This window comes from Photinus pyralis, unplaced genomic scaffold, assembly GCF_008802855.1.
Source record: "Photinus pyralis isolate 1611_PpyrPB1 unplaced genomic scaffold, Ppyr1.3 Ppyr1.4_LG8, whole genome shotgun sequence".
NCBI lineage: Eukaryota > Metazoa > Arthropoda > Insecta > Coleoptera > Lampyridae > Photinus > Photinus pyralis.
The window spans coordinates 35848377-35870339 of NW_022170819.1; the positions used below are offsets into that span (position 1 = coordinate 35848377).

General features: G+C 36.5%; 2 protein-coding genes across 4 annotated transcripts; both read right to left on the reverse strand.

Annotated features, from left to right (window-relative positions):
• LOC116179296 (U-scoloptoxin(05)-Er3a-like) lies at nt 1–7119 on the reverse strand. Its single transcript, XM_031499052.1, has 3 exons — nt 6995–7119; nt 410–544; nt 1–356 (listed from the first exon to the last, which is right to left on the reverse strand). Exons 1-3 carry the CDS (start codon nt 7044–7046, stop codon nt 121–123), a joined length of 423 nt encoding a protein of 140 aa, XP_031354912.1. The 5' UTR covers nt 7047–7119; the 3' UTR covers nt 1–120.
• Nucleotides 7120–11447: 4328 nt separating this feature from the next.
• On the reverse strand, nt 11448–20625 carry LOC116179297. 3 transcript variants are annotated; one of them, XM_031499054.1, is made up of 5 exons: nt 20349–20506; nt 20210–20291; nt 14591–14837; nt 11875–12009; nt 11448–11823 (listed from the first exon to the last, which is right to left on the reverse strand). In XM_031499054.1, the coding sequence occupies exons 3-5, from the start codon at nt 14652–14654 to the stop codon at nt 11600–11602; spliced, it is 423 nt and encodes a 140-aa protein (XP_031354914.1). In that variant the 5' UTR covers nt 14655–14837; nt 20210–20291; nt 20349–20506; the 3' UTR covers nt 11448–11599. The 3 variants fall into 3 exon arrangements, with proteins under 3 accessions (XP_031354914.1, XP_031354913.1, XP_031354916.1); XM_031499053.1 differs by having other exon boundaries at nt 20346–20506; XM_031499056.1 differs by lacking the exons at nt 20210–20291; nt 20349–20506 and adding an exon at nt 20607–20625.
• Between the last annotated feature and the right edge of the window lie 1338 nt (nt 20626–21963).

The window sequence follows — 21963 nt, forward strand, 5'->3', positions numbered from 1 at the left end:
TTTTTTTCGCAATCTTTATTGATGATATTAGGTGAACATACAGCTTTCCCTTCAAAAATAGAACAATCAAGTGCTAGTATCTAAACTACATCACATCTAATTAAAGTAAATGAACAAGACTTAGTATAACAAATATTTGGTGGCGAAGTACATCAGAGGAAGGCTCAAGAAGCTGACGGTGCTTGATCCCAAAACGGAGGATGCGTTACAGAAATCCTTGTTGCACACTCGGCACTCCTTCACTTCAGTTCCACCTGCCGGATTATTACAATCTGGTTGACTTTTTGAGTTTAAAGGGGCATCCGCCTGAATAACTCCACAGTTAGAACGCACTTTATAGGCGCTTTTCGCTGTTTCTGTAAGTAAGTGAATTGATATCGGAGTATATGGAAAACGCTGGCGGACTTACCAAAAAATACTTTATATGTACAAACGGCCATTGAATTTTGTGGAGCATCGGGGCAGGTCTTTTCTTTGGGTTTGGCATCCTTAGCGCATCCGATTAATTGGTCGCTTTCGCATTCGTGACATTTAAGGGCCGAGGCTGAAACAAAATTTTTATCTTCCTTCTGTCAACTGTAATTCCTTGTTACATGAAGTATAAGCGGCGTCCAATATTTAACAAAAACAAGATACCGACCGTCATAAAGGACGTTTATTTCGTTTAGTTCAGTATATTCCCCAAGAATCTTCTTGGATAAAGTGTCTGCGGAAACTTTTTGTAATCTTATGAAATTTGTTCCTCAGAAGCTATTTCCAAACCTTAGAAAATGATCTAAAGATCTTTTTACTCGACATATCTTTCCCGAAATCTGCTTAGTAATACTCGTAGTAGTAGCGAAGTTTTCAAGAACTCATTTTACCTTCAATAAAATTCTTTCTAACTCAAAAACTATCAATTTGTTTAGAAACCTTTTTTAAGTAATTTCCGAAGAACAATTTCCAAGAAACTTCTTAGAAAACATTTTTTTTAACTTTAGCGTAGTAGAGCGGAATATTGGTAAATGTGTAGGAAAGCAGCCTTGATTGGAGCTTTGGCAATCTGGGATCTCCAAGCAAAGTAATACCTACTGTTACAATTATATACTAAAATTCAGCATTTACCGTGTAACTAAGGTATGATTTTCATTAACATTGTTTTGGGAAAAATCATGTTCCAATCTTCTTTCCATCAAATGTTTGATATAATGCTGTGTAAACAATGTCATTTGGGACGTTTTAGTTTCGTATTAAGACATTTGGAATGAATTCGGGGGTGTCTAATTATGTTCTTAAATTTTTTTCTAATCAATGTCGTGGATCTAATTACGTTTTAACACAAAACAATTGTGTGAATCGGGCGTGTAGTGAAGGTCGTATTTGTTTACCTGCTTTATAAATGATAAACTATTTCTTGTAATTGTTCGATTAAGACATGTTTGTACCTCAATCTTATTTGTTATGAGGGTGCTCATTAATGCGAATGTGACAGTTGAGATATGATTTATTAAGCTTTTCGATATTATAGACAAGATAAAGTGCCATTGTAACCAATTGTTGAATTTGGTATAAATGTGTTGGTTTAGATAAGGAATATTCTAAGAATTAGTGTGGACGTGCAAATTTGTCCGTCGTATTAGTTATTGTCGTTTCTATGCAATTAATAGTTTTAAGTGGGGATTTCCATTTAAATACGGGAAGACGCGGAAAGAAGACGCATAACGTTGTTCTGAACACTCATGTGGAATTTTAATTGAATATCGTAGTATTTTAACATGATTGTAATGGTTGTTTTAATTTTGTGTATTTGTATACCTAATATCACACGAGTGGTGTGTTCATTCGGACCCTTTTCACGACGAACAAAGAATTTTATCCTCAATGACGGTTAATTTTACCGATTCTCATCCAAAGATCATTGTAAGTGGCCCAACTGACATAGTCTATACAGCACTATTTTAGTACTCTACAATATTGGTAAAGACTTACTTATACCGTATTTTGCCATTTTGAAATGGGCGCCATTTTGAAACTTTTAGATGTCAAGATGCTTTCCGTGCGAAATCACATGGGGTTCGGGGTCAACATTTCGGGGGATAATGTTCTAATAGGTACATATTTCCCAGAAATGAATTCTAGTAGCGTTCGCAAGAGAAACTTGTTGTGTAAACTTTCTTGTGACCAACTTCTTACGAACTCTCTAATTTTTCAGGCACATGTATCAAAAGTGGTCGTTCCAGTGCTCGACTACGTCACTGAGGGTCCCTGTACTCATTTCATATGCTAACACTTAGGACACACCCACCCTTACCAATAAAATTGCTTACCCCAAAGCAAAATAAAAAGTTGGTGGCTGATCGACCTGCAATGTGATTAACGGGGTGCAATGGACCCTTATAGCATTAAAAATCATGTCAAAGGCTTGCGTCAGAATTAAGAGCATATTCATTCTCATTTTTACATGCTTACAAGAAAGACTGACAGTAATAATAATAATATCGTCTTTATTCAACCAGATAACGTAACTATAATTATACAATAAAGACTAAAGTAACTGTTAAATATGGTTGAATCTTAAGGCGAATTTCAGATGAATTGCTAACAGCAATTCCCTGTCCTTCGACTTAACCTTACTTAGCATTAGTAAGAATCAAAAAAATCCGCAGTAAACGAAGAATCCTGAAAATTCAAAGAATGCGAAGAATTCCAAAAATCTGAAGAGCCTGGTGTATGAAGAATATAACGAATTTGAGGAATATGCTGAATTTGGTACCTAGCTAGAGAATAAGATAATTTCGGAGAAAAGGAAGGGCCTAAAAAATTATAACACTGAAAATCTGAAGAATCGAACTAGCTAAATGCACCCTAATAAACCGAAGACGCTTACGGATTTGGAGATTTTCAAGAATCTGGAGAATTCCAAGCCACGGAAACATCGGAAGAAGTATAATATAATCTAGACAATAAAAAAATCGAATGATTTCGAAAGAAGATCTTTAAGATTGATGAATACAGGGTCTGAAGCTGAAGCATCTGAAGAATTAGGATTATAGATAGAATCATTCAACAAATTCTAAGAATCCAAAGAATTTCAACCATTTTACGAAGGTGGAAAACCCTTAACAATCTGAATGATTTTTCAACTCAAGAATTTTAGAAATACAATAAATTGACAAGAATTTGGAGTATAATCAGAATCTGACGAGTGTATGTATACCTGACGTATTTTAGAAAAATTTGAAGAAAAATGAACCATACAATGCTAAAAATTGGAAGATCGTGAGAAATATGATAAGTTAGGGGCATGAATGAACCGAAAGAATATCATTAATCGACACTTATTAAAAACTGAAGAACTGGAAGACCCTTATGGATCTGGATGATTTTGCAAATCTCAAAAATTTTAAAAGGGGCACCATCAAGTCTTACTGTACGATTGATGCCAGCTCAGAAAAAAGAGTAGAAACGTGTATGGCAATCTGCCCCTGGATTAAGGCAATCCAAGAAACTGATCAGTTTCCAGGAGAGTAAATCCGGCTCGTTGCTAGCACTCTACAGAAATGAATTAAGGTCATAAAGGCCTAGTCACTGGACACCGTCCTTTGAGATATCATCTCAACAAAATCAGAGTAGCTGAACATAACGTACATGTCGCCTATGCTTCGAGGAGGAAGACAGAGTGAAACACATCATCCGAGTTGGTGTCTCCGGACAGAGATCATAAGACCCGGGCGAGGCTGCAACAGCAACTCAATAGATCAGGGAGTTGCACCCGAAGAGCATCATCAGATTTCATCACAAACTGCTTCTCTCGGAGTAAGACACTAGGCTACGCCAAATAGATCCAAGTGTCAAAGTACGTACACGTAGTAGAGCCTAGACCACAGAAGGAAACAAATACTCAGAATCTGAAGAGTTTGTGTAGGAATTTTAGGAGTGGAGAAAGGAACCATTTAAATAAACATAAGAATCGGAAGAATTTGATAAACATGAAGAATATGGAGAATTAGAAAGCATGAGAGAATCGAAAGAATCTCATTAATCCAAAGAACCTAAACAACGATTCCGAACAAACTGCAATATCCAACGGATAGGACGTTTATGGTGGATTAAAAAACATGGGAGAATCGAGAAAAGCTTATTCATCTAGAAAACCTAAAAATCGAAGGATTTTGAAAAAACTGGAGAACTGGAAAACTGTTTGAATGTTCTTAGAAAATCTCAAGGACCAGCAGAATGTACAAAATCGAAGGAATCCATAGTAGAGTTTTATTCTAAATCATCCAAAGAGCCATATGATAAATTTGAAGAATCTGATGGATCCGTATAACAGATGAGTAGAGTCTTATAGGCCAATTATATTAGACAATTTTCTTGCCAAAAATTCTCTACTTTTTTTCGGGGAATTTCAATCTGTCATCAGAGTTTCCATAACACGTTGGTGGTAGAAACTACAAGCTATTACTACCTTTTTATGAACGCCATATTGGATTTTTACGGTATGAGATAGAGGACAAAAAAAATTATGATGTGCCACACCAAATGGCGCCTTTTTGTTCACCGCTCGAACCTCAATTAAAACAGCTCGTATTCGAAAAAGCCCGACTTTTAATCCGGCTCATTTTCAATAGCACTGGTCCTTGAACTCATAGAAACCGATTGGCGAAGGCTTGACATCGCTGTCTCTTTTCGTTCTCGATTTAGACGAGGAACAGCCAGAGAGGTGGACTAAACCATCAGATACACTTTTGGCGGTTGGGTTAACTCTGGGGTGACGCTTCAACATTTCTGGTAACGGCGTTACAGCAAGTTGCTCCGGTGTTTGCGTTCATTCATTATGGAATAACCCTTGGGCCCACCACTCATTCCATGGAAATGTGTGATGTCGTTTATTGTGGTTTATTTTGATTTTTAAATTTAAAAATTGTCGATTTTAGCGCCCCCTTTCGACCGCCGCCCAGGGCACGTGGCCCTATCTTAGATACGCCTCTGCCTGTAGCCTCCAGTGGCGTAGGGACTGATGTGCGTACCTGCGTACGTTGTGGAAGGCGGTGAATTGTTGAAGAGCTTCAAAATAACAGCATTCTTTAGAAAGCCATGACCAGGAGGGGCTACAGCCCCCGTAGTCACCCCTCTGGCCCCTAGTACCTCCTACATCTAACGTGTTAAGGAAATTATGGTGCAAGATTCAGAATCTCCGAAAAAAACTGCAGCTAGAAGGCGCTAACGTAAACCACCCATTTCCCGCCGTTTGAGGTAGGGCAAATTGACATTTTCATTTTTTGCGGGGATACCTATCTCAGTAATTTCAGGTGCGTTTTTTTAGTAGCAAAAAGGGGCAACTTTAACCCCATTTAGCCTACATTGTATGTCTCACCGTTACAGAGACCCCAATCTCATGAATTTGAATTGGATTTAACCGTGAGAGTGGTGTTAGAAGGACGTTTTCCTTTAGTCCAACTGCTTTTGGAGAAGGGAGAATTTTGGAAACAAAAGCCATAATCACAAAACAGTCTGCAAAACAGTTTTTCAATTCCAAAAAGGTGTAAGATGTGGGTGTGTACCGGCCGGTAGGTCGAGGTATTTTCGGAAATTTAAATTAAATTTCACAAATTCATCCAGGATGAATTTTCTTTACGCAAAATATGGATCATCAGTAAACATGAAAACTTAAAAAAAAACACGAAATTCTGATCATTTTCATTGTCCCGCCAAGATAGGTAGTGGGAATTTTTTCGAATTTCTGAAAACTTATGCCGATTCGACACTTTAGTATCAAAAGACCACCAACATTAATCGAAACCTAATTTATTTAATTGCTTAAACTTGGACTGCTTGGCGGTAGACTTTGGATTGTTTAAAACGACCTACTAAAATGGTAACGTTGCTTTATTTCTTAAGCTTCGAAATTTTGAGTCCCAAAGTTGAGATTCATTTTTTAATCTCCGATGCTGAATGTTGAACTCTAAAATACAGGCCCGGGCCCACATGGCCCCATGTTAAATCCGGTCCTGCCAATACCACTTTAATTTCTTTCTTATAATTTTGATTACGAATTGTTTCAAATTTGGAAGGGCGCGAAATTATGATTTTTAACTTTTCTCTCGCAGTTTGGTATCGTTCACATGGATTTTTAAAGATCTCAGTTAATTCTGCTTAAAATTATGATTATTAACATTTGCATTTTACATTTTCCAATTTAGAAACTGAATTAAGTAGAATTAATTTATAATAAGTTCAGTGTTATGCTTACGTTATCAGCTAATTTGAAATTTGGAAACTCCCTTCAGCAGAAATTAAGACATTGATTTTAAACCCTAATTTTCCTCAAAATCAAAACTCTTTTCTCGCCCCTGTTTGAATATGCGCCATCCTAGGGGGTAGAAATTTTGGCCAAGTCTTTACAAGCTCGAGAGGCGCAATAATATATCCTATCAAAAAAAGAGTTATGCTTTTTGATGGGGCGTATGCGAATCTCCAGAGAAAATGTAAAAGGAAATGCTATTTTGATGGTTTTTGTGGTAATCTCAAGATAAGAAACGTTTAAAAAAACTTATAATACCGAATTCGGTAAAATTTATAATGCAAACACTTGTGACCAATTGTACACATTGTCAATGCAATTGACTGATAGCAAAATACATGCCGCTGTTTGAGTGACAAGCGCAAAGCGGAAATAGTTTATTTATTTAATACTTAAAAATGTGGATTTTGGTTATCTCTCAAGGAAGCATAGATACAAAGGATATGAAATCAACTAACGTAGATAGAGCCTTTTCGACAAAACAAAAACAAAAAGAGTGACGATCTGTATTGTCACCTGGAACAGCAGCACTTACTTAGGAAAAAAACAGAATTAAGAATAGTCTATATTAGAAGAGAAATCACAAAGAAAATGGAAATATAGATAGTTTCTATAAGATTACACAAAACGTGGATTATTTTGAAAATTGCAAATATGCGCGACCTCAATTTTGGGGCCCTTGGAAAAGCACAAAAGCACACAACCGCTTACCGGTGCAGCACAAAGCAACCAGACACATAAAAACGCACACGAACTTTTCCATTTTGTAAGCTGATTTGAAGCAACCCCTTTGACTAGAGTTGTATGTAAGACTGATGTGGCATATGTTAATAATAATGGTGGGAGACTCAAAACGTCAATAGTTTTGTTGTTACAAGGGACATTTACTATAGTTATATATCGAGTTTCGATTGGTCACCTTAAGTTTCACCCGATCTAACCTCCCTCACCCCCCTGACTTGCTTGTGCTTAACGTAGCTTCACCAGGTAGTTAGACAAGGGGTGAGAAAATTTACCGTTAGCGTGATGCGTTACGGTATAGCGACTCTTTATTTTTCAATTATTGGGAACCATTTCCATTTTTTGACGTTTTTAATGTATTTCACTCGACAACTAAATCACCGACATTACACTGTTGTCCACGAAATTCCTTCAAAATCGGAACAGACAATCTACTCCTATCCACTCCTGTATGAATTATTTAGTAGGTAAACACATGGTATTCAATAAATTACGGAAACGATGTCATCGGATTTCTCGAGAATAGAGTAAACAATATTGGTAACAGTAGATGGAGTGAAAGTCGTGGGTCGTCCTCTGAAAAGATTGGACCTAAGGAACTAATGTTACAGAAAAATTAATTCGAAACAAAACTGTATATTTTCGAGTCAAACATTTCATTACCAAGCATCATTTTCAAGACATTTTTGGGCCTTAGTTTCAATAGTTTTGATTCACCCTGTAAACAAGTATTAGAAGATTAGTGTATTCTCATTTCCAGAATTTCTTTAATTTCAAGCAACTCTGAATATAGTTTCATATATTTTAGTAGAATCTGCCTGAAAATATTCCCAGAATTTTGACTTTTGGAACTTCACTGACGTCATTAATTTCACAATTGTACACTCTCTTTAATATTGACTATGTGATTTAACTGCGTTTTTTTGTGGCTTTCCGACGTCTACATGAAAATTAAATTCAGTTTTTTTTTAAATTTAAAGGTCCACTTCGTGGGTTATCAGCCAAGGAACGGTCGTGGGAGGGCGATTTTCTCGGCGATATCATTTATTGAAACGATGAGAAACAGCGTTGAACAGATCCTTGAGGTGTTCCAGAAGCTGAGGATTTTTGAGCAGATCTGATAGTTTGAAAGGTTCTATTATTTAGGAAGTTTTTAATGAAAGGGAATATTTTCAGGCTGTATCGAAAGCTTTTTGCAGATCAAAGGAGACGGCTAATACTGATTTTATCCTGTCGCGGAAGCATAGCGTATTTGGTGGAATCAAAAAACCAGATTAGGCGTTTGTTAAGAATCTTCTCCAGGAGCTTGAACACAGTGAATTTGAATGAGTTTGGTCCAGGGTTATGGACTAAAACCCAATTTCAAATGAAAATTCAAAGGGCTGTAACTTTTGATCTAGTAGCCCAATCTTGGAACTGTTTGAAATTATGGAATCTACAGGCCATATTCTATACGAAAAAGTTTTCTTCCGGTCGATCTGAGACAATTTTTTTGGGGCCTTAAAAAAAGGCAGTGTATAACCTTCCTTTTTTACCAAAAATCGACTACACAAAATTTCTCGGGAAAACACTTTTTCTTATTAATTTTGGTGCATAGAATCCAAATCAATTCGTACTTTTTCGATCAGACTTCTCCATCAAAAGTTATAGACTAGAAACCAATGTCGAAAAATATTCAAAGGGCTGTAACTTTTGAACTAGTAGCATAATCTTGGAACTGTTTGAAATTATGGATTCTACAGGCCACGTTCTATAAGAAAAAATTTTTCCGGATCGTTCTGAGACAATTTTTTTTTCGGGCCTCAAAAAAGGCAGTGTGTAACCTTCCTTTTTTACCAAAAATCGACTACACCAAAATTTCTCGGGAAAACACTTTTTCTTATTAATTTTGGTGCGTAGAATCCAAATCAATTCGTACCTTTTCGATCGGACTTCTCAATCAAAGGTTATAGACTAGAAACCAATTTCGAAAGAACATTCAAAGGGCTGTAACATTTGAACTAGTAGCATAATCTTGGAACTGTTTGAAATTTTGGATTCTACAGGCCACATTCTATTAGAAAATTTTTTTTCCGGGTCGTTCTGAGACAATTTTTTTTTCTTATTAATTTTGGTGCGTGGTGGTGAAATTTCACTACATTTTTAGGTTCTAATGACGACTTCGTCGATATCGGTAAGTTCGAAGTAAGAATGTGAGAAGAGAGATTTACCCTTACCCTTAGAATTTCGAGGTCTTTTGGAAAAATACTTCTTTATTAGAGAATGAAGATGATCAAGAACCAAATGTACGATTGTAATTTTATTTCACAAATGACGCTAAATTTAATCCTCATAATTATACATTGTTTTGAATCCGCTGCAAATAAATAAAGGCATACAGAGCCAAGACAAAGTACCACGCAACAATACGATTGATTGAATACAGGTTCAATAACGTCTTAATTACCCTGATATCAAAAAAATCATTCATTTTCGGTCTTGTGTATCTGTTATTAAGCGGCAGAGCAAAGCGATGCAAGTTTTATAGGGGAGTCGATGGTGTCCGTCTGTCTGTGAACACGATAACTGTCAAATGCTTGGACCGATTTGGTTCAAACTTTGTACAGTTGACTTATATGCCACATGTAACAAGTCTATTGAAAATGGGTAAAATCCAATGACTCCGTGGGGCACACCGAGGTGCTCTGCCGCTTTTTTCAACGCTATTTATGGGTTTATTGGTAGTCGTAGTGGTTTTTTGTTTGTACTTTATTAAAGGAGATGCGGTACTAGAGTACGTATAGAGCAATAATGGATAAACATTTTGGTTCGTTGAATTACGATAATTTTATTATAGTTCATCTGCCGAAAAAAACGAAAATAAGAGGAGTTCGTCCGTTTTAAAACCTGGCTCAACATCTCCGTAAAAGTGAATAAAAATTATAGAGCCTTGTTTAGCTTTTATGATTTTATGGTTACGAAATTATGATGAAATGACGTAACATCTACCTACTTACTAACAGATGGAGGTACCAAAAATACTGCAGCAAGCGGACAAACTTTCAGATGTAGAGTACAAAGAACTACTTCGAACAGGACAGGCTACCGGATTTAAAGAAATCTTTACAGATAAAAATTCAAAAGGAAGGAAAGATGGACAAATAGAAAAATAAATATAAGGCAGTTGTCTATTGCGCGATGCGCATGTGTGGTTTTATAGAAAAATTTTAACTGGTCTGGACTGAGGTCCGACGATACTTCCATCAGGGGCGCGGAGTTGCAAAAATCTCCAACTTGGATAGGTGAATTTTAAATCCATTTCTTCTAACACACCCTAATTTTCGTGGCCAATTGTACACGTCACGATAAAGACGGTTGAACCCGTTCCATTCGATCCTTTAACAAATTTTTCTATGGCACTAGCGAGTGCGAGTGATATATCACCCCACCACAAATGGCTTATAAATATATCAGATTAATTTTTAGCGATAAGCGCAAACCTTATCTATGAACGGAGAAGAACATGAGATAAACCTTTCAAATATGACACAAATAATTTTCCTTTTTTTACAACACGTAAATTTTTTTATCAATTAAATAAACAAAATAAACACAATGCCGCTATTTAAAACTACGTAATTTTCACAAAAATGTATATTAATTAAATTAAATAACTAATATAATTAACCTGGAGCAAAAATTCTTCTTTAATTCCTTTGTAAGTCTAACGTCAAGCTTATAAGATTCTGGTCAAGTGCATCTATAGTTCGTCAAGTTCCCCTAAATCTAATCCTAGGTTGCTTTACAGTTAAGAGTCACCCTTTAATGTTTTTCAGGCTTCTTTTAATTTCTCAAGTGTATCTCAAATTCTCCTCCAGGTTTTCTCATGTTTTTTTTTAATGATTCTCATGTTACTGCTTTAAGTTCTCCCCTCAGAATGCTAGTGTTTGCTTCAAACTCATTTTCTTTGTAACGAAGCACCCGTTTTCATACACGAATTCGATCAGAAACGCCCGGCCAGGACCCTTCCCTTCCCTCAGATGGCAGGGTTCCATTATAATCCGCAGTTTGCCATTGTGGTCGAATGCAAGGGCTAGTGGGCCCCAGACTGGCTGGGAAGGACGACCGCTATTATCAGACCCTGGAACGGCGCCTCTATGAAAGTTCGGAAGCACAACTTCTAATATATAATAGCTATATTCTCCATTTGAAACCGCCACACTCCTGCAAATGGCTAAAGCGAATTTGTGTGGGCTGTGTCTAACACCAAAATGTAGTACAGAACTGTAAAAACCCTCAGAGGAGAAGATGGAATTCACACATGTCTTTATTTTACAAATTTGAACATTGTTGATTTACTTACCTCCTGTTGCTTCGGTTGTTCATCGGCGTCCTACTAGAAGTCCTTGTAATAAGAATGGAAAGTGTTAATAAAAAATTCAATTTGTACCTATTTATTGGATAATTTACACTTTCATTATAAGAACGATATACCTACAGCATTATTGCAAAGTGACACGCAAAGAGACAATTGTACTATCGATTCAGAATGACCACCTCAGAGTTCAGAGTTCAAATCGTTACAGCACACAATATTCACCTCAATGAACTCATTGCATAAATCATGACGAAATAAACAAACCAGGAGACATTTGCCCCACTCGCCGAATTGCACAAGTCCCTATCGCACACTCTGCACTCGACCACTTGAATATTGCTCGGGGTGTCGATGCAACTCCTAACCAAGCTGGTGTCAACGGGATCTTTCTCGTTTATCAGCTCGCATCCGCTGTGCACCTGGTGTATCTTCTTCTCCGTATCTGAAAAGGCCGGCTTTCGGTCACGGGGCGACAAAGTGATAGATTACGCACCGTACAAAACGCTATACTCGCAGACCTGTCTGAAGTAGCTCATTTTACTTCCGCACGTGTAGTTCTTGGGTTTGGTGTACTTGAGGCATCCGTCGATCTCTTGGGAGTCGCATTTGTAGCATCGCAGGCCAAAACCTGCAACTCATTAACTGCAGGTTACGCTGTTTGCTAGTTAAATTAATTGTTATTGCGCAAATAGTGATTTTGGTGCAAGCTGATATCAAAAACCAAAAAAGGGCAAGTCGCTTCTGTCACTATTCAGAGTTTTTCGGAAAGAATTACTGCAAATAATATTTTCTGACGATTTTCTTTTAACTTTTGACCTAAAATGCAAAAATTCGGAAACGGTTTCCAGGAAGACTGGCATTTCTGAAATGAAGTTCAAAAATTTTTTATTTTCCTTTTATTTTATTTTTAAGTGGGCGGAGTTTCAGTCAAGGCCAACTCAACCCAATATACATTTACAAATATCCATGCCTGAACATGGATTCGAACCAAAGACCCTTCGTACCGCAGACGAACTTAAGCTCCACTGTGCCACACGGACCGACAAATTCTATCACGACTTTAAAAATTGTAACAGATGGTTTTGAATTTACAAATTAGACAGTATAGGAAACTTTAACGCGTACAGCTTCAGAACAGAACTAAAATGCAATAGAATGAAGCGCTTTCAGATATAAAGCGAGTGTGCAAGCAAATAAGACCCAAAACGTCAGTGTTGCAGGTTCCAAGGGCCGCTCTTACAGAGCATGGGGGGACGGAATGTCTGCTAGACCTTACATATATAAAAAACGTGGTTGAAGTTTGGTTTGCGTCGGGTCCGTTTCGGTTTTTAAGCTTGGCGACTATTATTGAAAAAATTAGGTGGGAGAGAGGGATTCCTCGCCGAACTTTCAAGACGAACCTATGTAATTCGTTTGCATATTAGATTCTTTGCAAATCTTTGAAGGCGAATTTATGTAAGTTGAACGCGGAATTTTAGATTGCGAAACACAAACGAATTAGTATAGTTGAAGTATAGGGAAGTTTTTAACACCGCGTAATCATACGTGTGCTTTTAAAGTCATTGCGTGTCGCCATCACGAGTAAAGGTAATATAAGATAGAGTACTTATGTGAGTGAACATTTTCGTTTTGTGGCATTATTGGATCAGTGTGATGGTCCCACGGTTTTACCACGAAAGCGTTATGGTCCAAGGTACAGAACGTTCATTGCTTTTATACTTGGAGTGGTAAATTACAATAGAAAACAAGTTTATTAACCAAATTTGTCGGCCTATTTTGTTTATAAGGTGGATAATAAGATTCTGGATTAAACGGCAACCAGTAAAAAGTTTAAAGGCGATTAATTAGCGTTTAAAACCCTAATGGTGGGCTTACACAATCATCATCAACAATTTTGATACAAACAATCACATGGCATGATCGACAGTGCGCTCAATTTCCAAAACACAACCACATTCAACGTTAAAATAAAAATTAAAACGTACATACAGGGTGTCCCATCACTATTGCAGCTGCCGAAGCCTAATAAAACGCCCGAATTTCGTAGTTTACACAACATTATATTAAAAACTCCTAGAAAAACAACAATAAATTGCCAGGATGACATCAAAAAGAGAAACCTTTGTTGCACCATCATCAGGCGGTTTTGTAACGATTTTTGAATGAAACAGGTTGTATTACGCTTTACAATTTAGCGGTGATCTCATACATTTGCACAACATTTTTACGGGGAATAAATTTGCAAAAATGTTAATAGTACATCAGTCAGAAAAATGTCACAGTACTGTGGCGAGGAAATATTGAAGTACGAGGCCCCTTTGAGACCGAGCACTTTAATATGCGAGTCAAGTAATGTCATTTTACTGAGGAGTTTTGTATTACATTTTACCCGAAATCATTATAGACACTTGTGCGGCCGGAAAAGTGGTAGGCGCGACCGGTAATATGACAGATGCGGCCGGTAAAGGGTCAGGCGGCAGGAAAAATAGTCTGTTCTGCTTCTGATATAAAGTGGGCATGAACATGAAGGTTTCATGGCGGTTTTGGGTAAATTAAATTAATGATTCATACGGTCTAGGGTCATAGGGAAGTTGCATTCTCAAAAAGTCCAATTTGAGGCCTTTATGACGGGTCTCTAAGTTCGAAAACGAATGTCCAGAACTTAGGATGTGGTTGGCCAAGGATGATCTTTGGCTGGGAATGGAGACGGTGTTCGACGTACATTTTTTGGTTGCTTATCAAGTTGATGGTGTAGGAGTTTTTTTATAATTCAATTTAATTAAACGATATAGACCTATAAGCAAATAATTCAAGTTGTTAATTGTTAATTATTACAGGTGCTTTCCGTTTTGAATAAAAGAAATGCGAAATTTGAGTAAGTGTTATTTCAATGACTAATTTTGTGTAAAGTGTCCTGTAAAGTGTTTCCAATAGCAACACATTACTGGACAAGGGTGTTTATTGCGTTTTCCTGTAAAACTACGGAAATTTTAAAAAAGGACGAAAGAGAATTAATTACCCTTCCTTTATCAAAAATTGAAATACACAAGAGAACGGCTCGAGTTCCCTATACAGATTTTAATCAAGCTACAAGTGGCGAAAAAATACATGGGCAGCGGACGCGCCTGTGGTCATTTTATCGTAATTTAGATTCTAACAGTGAAGTGCTGCATACGTCATAACATAAAAATAATATAAAACACACTTACATGTCCTTGCGTGAATCAATAGCAGAATGACCATTAAAGTAGTACACGTATACTTTCTCGTCATTATTTCAGTTGGTGGTATTTTATTGACAGCGGTTGTAGGTTCCCAGTGCTACTAACCGATAAAGGTTTTTTTTATCGCTGTGATAATGGACTGTCGAGGATATGATGTAGATTGATACGGAATGACTCATCGATTAACCGCCGAAGATGATCTTTTCAAGTTCATCTAACTTGGGACGGGCATCTGAAAATAATCAAACACGTAATCACGTAAAGTTACTCATAACTACTATGGTTTTTGTTAGTGATTTTATTATACAGGATGTAACAATTGAGCATGTGAAAAACAATGGAAGGTGGAGGGGGAGGGGGTAATAAAAAATTAGACGATAAATAAAGTCCCAAAATTTGTGTTTCTTCTCTAATTTTTTCTCTTGGCAACCATAACAGATGAAACTATGTACCTACATTTTTGGATAGGTTCAAGTATTCTCAAAAAATGCTTTGAAACTGTATCCATGAAATTTCAAAAAATCTATTTTATTATCTGCAGTTTACTTGAGAAAAAAATGCTTCTTTTAGTCACCTCACCAATTTGAACATTTTTTAAAATATAATAGTGAACAAGAACAAATGCTTGAACTTATTTTAGTGTTCCTAGGTGGAGAAACAAGCACTTTAATACAAAGGAAGGGGATTTTCTATAACGTTCAAATGAAATGACATTGAGTACTGTAAAAATCAAAAAAATTAGAAAAAGAAATGCCCCAATGCATTTTTCTTATGGTCATAATTAACAGACTATCAAAATGTAAGCCTTGAGGAGCCTTTGATCCTTGGAGGAGCTAGATATCGAAGATGTCAAATTTAGCGTTTTACGTCAATTTTTGAAGTGGGAGCGACAAATTTTTCACCTTTTTTTATTCCTCTAATTTCTTCCCTCCAATGACGAACGGATAACAACAACAAATTTTTTTGGCTTTTAGAAAATGGAACTGAAATGTCACAAACACTTTCTTAAAATTTGACCAAGAGGATAATCCTAAGAATATTCCTAATATTTTGTCGTTTTTTTGTTTTGTTTTAGAAGTTGTTTCCTTATTAGAAACATTCTATTTTTAACAAAGTTGACGATTGCACGATTGATAGTAGACCAAAGGTACTTACTAAAAGCTGCATCAAGGACTATGAAGGAATCTTGTACTTAAATGTGAACTTATGCACCCGATGGCGTTTGCATTTTTTTGCTTGATAGTATGTCGTATTTTTGAAACACATAGCGCCACAGAATATGGAGTACCCTTCCATATCCCGTCGTCGTCACGCGTAAAACTAGGCAGCCGAAGGCAAAATCGACCCTCTCACCTGGCTCACAATTGTTTAAAGCGCATTTGTCTACTTCAAAGAAAATATGGTCGCCTTTCGATTATGATGACGCGGGTTCGAACCCTCGAGCGCGCGTTTTTTTTTCTATAATAGATCGCGAAAAAAAAAGAGAACAAAAGATTGTGAGAGAGAAAGATGTACCTAATATTTTCGACTGTTGGAGAAGTTTTTCCTACGGATAGACCAAAAAAGGGCATACCGCACTACAGGCTTTCCTAGAGGCTCTGACTCCGAAGAAAAGGAGTGCCGAAGAGGAAATCATGAGAAAGAATCTGTTCCATTATTTCGATCGTTCGTCCACGATCCTCCCTTTCTTTAGCTCTCTTAAACATTGCTCACTTCATTCTCAGAAAATTTGGGCCAAGGAATTTAGTGGCTAGCTTGTCGCTGCTCTGATGGACTTGATACTTTTCATAGATTGGGTGGCATCAAATGCGTAACACCAACGCGACTGAAATCTGCTCCTACTTTATAAGTGGGAAAGTTTTGTGTTCTCGATCTGCAGCTTTAGGATCGCGTACCACAAAAGGGGTTGAAGAAGGTCATTGTTCAGGAATTTTGACCATGCACTCGTACCAAGCCACCCGTACGTTGTGGGCGTGAGGAAAATGCTTCTAAAGACGTGCACCCGAGACATTCAGGGTTTTATGATGTTGGTCTGCGAGTAGATTAATTCTGATAGAACTGCAATTATACCCCCTTCCCTTCGTAGATTCACCGCTCAGTGATAACGACACGTTATACATACACTTCACTCAGAACTCCAACACTTCTTTGACCAAGTTTTAATGATACTGGGAGGATTTCATATGCTCGTGTATTTTGTGAGGTGCATTGTGCAATGAGAGAGATAAGTAGCCTGGCGGTACCTTTTTACAGCACTTTTGCTCCAAATTCAGTAGAAAAAATGCTAAGTGGGAATCGAATCAGTTGAATTCGCAAAATTTTTGCGAATATTTGGATTTAGTTTTATTTTTTTGTGAAAAAAATTAGTAAACCAAGATTTTAGTTATTAGAACAAAATGCGTCGGTTTTTTTCACGCAGAAAAATTCTATATCTAATAAAAGTATAGGTATTGAATAGTTGGGTGAAACCGTTGATTACACATGATATAAATGCCGGCCCATGTAGCGCAGTTCAGTGGAAGCTCGACTGCGGTACAGGGTCCCTGGTTCGAATCCGGGTTCGGGCATGGATATTTGTAAATGTATAGTGGGTTGGGTTGGTAGAGCAGCCTCGGCTGAAACCCCGCCCACTTAAAAATAAAGGTAAAATAAAAATTAAAAAAATAAGTTAAATAATCCGCGTGAAAGGGAGCGGTAGAGCTCGCCCAAGCTATTTTAAAAATGACAAATTATGCATTTCAAATTTTACAAAGAAGAAAAAGCAAAGAGTTAACGCGTCTGTAGACAGCCGAATACTAACAGAAAATAGAAAGTATTTCTTCACAATACAATTAGAAGCGTGATTTTCTAAACGCAGTTGAACAACAAAGACGTAAAATGTTATTGCGATGCTTTCACGGCCGATGTAATATACTTACCTAGTTACATTTCAAGAAGTTGAATCGATTAATTAATGTAGGTATTTCGCAACTTAGGCATTTGCTTGAGAATATTTGTGCGAAAAGTGCGGAAACTGCTGTAATCGTAAAGGATTCAGAAAAAGCGCATTTCCACATTAAAAGTCTGTTTTGGTATTTTCCGAAAGAAATATAGTTACCACGCTCAAATCCGTTTTTAGTTATTCAACCATAATCACTTTGTAGAAAATTTTGGAAAAGTCCCCCTGCAACTAAGAAAGTTGGCTGCGCACCTACACAACTCATTTTTTGCGTTTTTAATTTACTTTTGTAAGAAGCATATTCATCAAATTTCAGAAAAAGTGTTCCACTTAATGACAAAGTTGAGGCTGCACATACGCAATTTTTAGACGTGATTTCTATTTTCTTGTGTGGGAAGAACGTACTGTTTTTCGTCTAACACAAAACAACTTTACCGTCAACACAAGTAAATGCAATTTTGGGACTTTTAAAAATTTCAGAAAAATTGGTCCATTAAACAAGAAAGTTGAGTCAGCGCATGCGCCATTGATGTTAAGCACGTGCACATAATAAATAAACTTGTAAAAAATATGGCAAAAGAACTCCTGGGTCACAGAAAATTTAATCAGTTCTTCCTTTTTGTGTACATGGTAACTCGCGAACTGTTTCGAATTTTCCAATTCTGTTTTCAATATTGTTTATAATCACCCAAGGAAGAACTGATTTAATTGACTTTTTTTTGTAAGGAGCACAGAAAAAGTTCCTCTCTTTGATGCAAGCCTCGAGACCAAAACCAACCAAATAAAGAAAAAAGTAGGGCAATAGTTTTTAAGATCAAGATCTGATAGTGACACAGCCATAAGAATGGACGGACGGACGAAATGGCCACAATAGCCCGTTTTTTATTTAAATGCGGTAAAGAAACTTCTTTTGGACTAGATTTGAATTGCGCATACGCAACTACTGTTTACCTATGTTCAAATATTTTCGTAATTTCGACCACAAAATGCGTCTATATACTTTTTTCAAATTACCCCCGTTTAGATAGGAATTTTGGAAATATTTTGTAAAATCAGAAACGGGATATTGAAAAATCCGCCTCCAACCCTATTCTTTGGCACGTCATTCCAGTTTGATTTTGTAATAAGCATCTTAGCGTATTGAACTTATAAGCATAATAAACGGCAAGTGTAAAATTATGGTAGGCACATTGCCTTTTTACTATAATTTTTTTTAGTAATAAATGCAGAAAATAATGAATAATGAACCAAACAGCGAAAAAAGTATAAAAATATCTCTTAAGCTAAAGATCTAGTAGCGACACAGCCGTCAGGACGCACAGACGGACGGACAGACGGTCGGACAAAGTGTCTACAATAGCGTATTTTTTTAATTTTTATGGAAAAACGGCAATCAGTGTCCTTGCTGCCAACAAAAATCGCTGTGTTCCGTTCAAATTGATTGCAATGATGTAAAGAAGAAAAACTAAGCCATGCACAAAATGGAACTAAGTATAATACTCGCATCTTCCGATGGCTCGTCAATGTATAATAAATAAAACATATTACCCAATCTGTGTGAGCCCCAAAAGAATGTGAAATTTGAATTGAAACTATAATAATAAACTAAGTATCATTTTAGTTATTAGTACGAAATGCGTCTCATTTTTTTTCATGTTTCTCATAAATACAATTTTCATGTTTCTCATAAATACAATTTTCAAGTTTTAGTTTTTTGAAAGATATTTGAAATACGTTTCAGAACTAGCAAAAATTTTTGAGTTTAATTTTATCGTATACGAGGCATGAGTTTTTTAGAAATTATTTTGTCATTGATATACTTTTACGTTTAAAATATACATCAAACAATAAGGACAGTACAAGTTCAAGTGCAAAACATCAACATAAAGAAATTTGAGTTTTTTTTAACGAAGGGGATGCAATAGAATGGACCTCCCCCACTTGACTCCGCTTGATTTCGTTATTTGGGGACGCTTGAGAAATGTAGTGTACAAGACACAGGATAAAACATGAACATAGAGGAATTACAACAAAGACCTTTGTTAACGCCCGCCAGGAATTTCTACACAGACTTTATGATTGACTAAATATGTACTAGAGGCGACCATTTTGGGGATTTAATAAAATTCATTTAATTTGCATTTGTCTTTGTTTCCCAAAATATAAATTTGATGTGGGTATTTGTTTCTATAGAGAATTTTATGGCCTTCAAAATGATCTATCTGTCAATGGGGATGAATAATAATTTTATGTGCGCGTGACTGAGCGTGGGGGATAAAAGCTAAAACTAAAACTTTCCCCTGACTATTCTAAATAGACGTGTATTTTGCAATTTTTGAGTTTTCTTTGGAATGCAACCCTCGCTAATTATCTCCGGACGCCCAAAACTCGATACAATTTGTTTATTTTACAAATCCATCCCTTAAAACGTTCCGACCCCAAATAAAATAATTACTTTAATTTACTCTAACGCCACTTGATAGCCAGATAAAATTCACTGGCACTTCATGTTTACGTATCATTAAGAGGGCGTGTGATGGTATGTAATATCCCGTTGGAATTAAATTTGATGTTACCACAACGGGCGTGGTCATTGCCCTTTCACAATACAGAAGAGAAGAGGTCACGCATATATGAGGATATTACCGATAAAAAGTGTCACGTACTTGCGTGCAATCCCCACGACGCGCGAATATCTCAAAATGATCTTCGGAGTACCCTTAATCACCTTGCAGAGCAGGAGACGACCTCATAAGTGGAATTACGTCATTTACTTTTTTTCTAATGCGGGCTACTACTTACTACCTACAACGCGTCGGTTCTCAAAACTACTTTCCACGACGAAAATAGTTTCATTTCTAATCGGAGTTTTTTACACTGTTTGCGAAATTGTTAAAATCAAGGTTCGCAGTCGGTAAACAAGACTAGATTTCTATTGGCGCTTAGGCAATTAGTTTGTATAAACGCCAATATAACCTGCGTTTATGCACGCCACTGCTTGCACATTCCACATCCGGGTTAATTACCGAAATAATCAATTAATTACGTATGTTGAAGACAAACCGTTTATTTGATAGACCGTACGTGCAGCACTTTGTTTTTATACTAACCTTCTGCATCTTCTTCGTCGATTAATTTCAAAATTAGTGGAGCTTCCCGTATTACGCATCATTTTGTTGAAGGATTTTTCCTCATTTCCTACCCCCTACGCTTAGGTACACAAATTTATGCCACCAGCCAACGCCTATTTTCAAAATAATATTTTCAGCAAAAAATCACTTCTAAAGACCTATAGGGTAGGCAACTTAAGTTGCAGTTGTGGGAACTCAAGTATTTATCATAGTGTTATTTACACTATGGTATTATCAGTCAATACCAGTGGTGTAACTACAATGCTTCAAAGGTGCGCAATGAAGATGGGCCCCGACTTAAAAGGGGCCCCGGCAAAAATGTACAAAAAATGTAATTGGTTTATACAAAATTCTGAAAATTTCCCGGACTCCTTCAATGTTTTGCTTCTATTAATTATTTACATATTTTCCGTTACTAAAGGAAGAGATAAAACGTAAAAAAGTGTAATGTAAATGCACCTGCTTTTTTTACAGTTCACAATAATTATAATCCGTAGAAAATTCTGAATCATTATTCACGGAGGGTAAACATGGGTGAAAAATTTGGAGCAATATCTGCAATATACAAAAATTAACAATCCGAGGAATTTGAACAATTTAAATCTAACTTTAATCTAATACAAAATTTGATATGTTCAAAAGTAGCCAACTCAAATAGATTTAAAAGCAACTCCACTCCTTTGCCATTTGTGAAAAATAACATTCCGAAGTCTCTTACATAAAGTAATTGATACTTTGTTAATCAGCGGGACGTTCTCCAATCCAGAAGGTATCTGGAGGTTCTGGATACGGTAACCTTAGCCTGAAGACGTATTTCGAGATGAATGCCGCTAAGTAATTTTAACACTCCTGCATTTACCTCTGCATGGACGAAACAGTTAAATACGTTAAACAAATTGAAGTCGCTAAACAAACTAAACGAGGTTAAACATCGAAGGAACTTGCGAATATTAAACAAATCAAAATAAAGATAACATTTAAAGTGAAACAATTAAATAACAAACAAATTCAAGGGTTACCTACCCCTAGTTACAAATAGCTGAAGAGTTACAATTAAAATTAAGTACATTATTACATTTTTTATGGCACAAATATTACACAAAGCTTGACAATTGAAGTTCGCACAAAATCAACTGGACCTTGACTGAACCAATGAATTACAAAATGCAAAATCAGCAAAGACACTATTTTTTACATAATACAGATTAACATCGTTTAAAAATTACTGACATAAGGAAAGGGACCTCAAATATTATTGAAGAAGGGCCTCTAAAATGAAGTTACGCCAC

What these genes read in the sequence shown, in the direction of transcription:
- LOC116179296 (XM_031499052.1), bottom strand. Translation starts at nt 7,046, where the DNA reads ATGGAAAAGTTCGTGTGCGTTTTTATGTGTCTGGTTGCTTTGTGCTGC. An exon ending in GGTTGCTTTGTGCTGCACCG is followed by an intron (nt 545 to 6,994) that starts GTAAGCGGTTGT and finishes ATTTTGTTTCAG; the next exon opens with CCTCGGCCCTTAAATGTCAC. An exon ending in TACATATAAAGTATTTTTTG is followed by an intron (nt 357 to 409) that starts GTAAGTCCGCCA and finishes ACTTACTTACAG; the next exon opens with AAACAGCGAAAAGCGCCTAT.
- LOC116179297 (XM_031499056.1), bottom strand. Translation starts at nt 14,654, where the DNA reads ATGACGAGAAAGTATACGTGTACTACTTTAATGGTCATTCTGCTATTG. An exon ending in ATTGATTCACGCAAGGACAT is followed by an intron (nt 12,010 to 14,590) that starts GTAAGTGTGTTT and finishes AATGAGTTGCAG; the next exon opens with GTTTTGGCCTGCGATGCTAC. An exon ending in CGAGTATAGCGTTTTGTACG is followed by an intron (nt 11,824 to 11,874) that starts GTGCGTAATCTA and finishes CGGCCTTTTCAG; the next exon opens with ATACGGAGAAGAAGATACAC.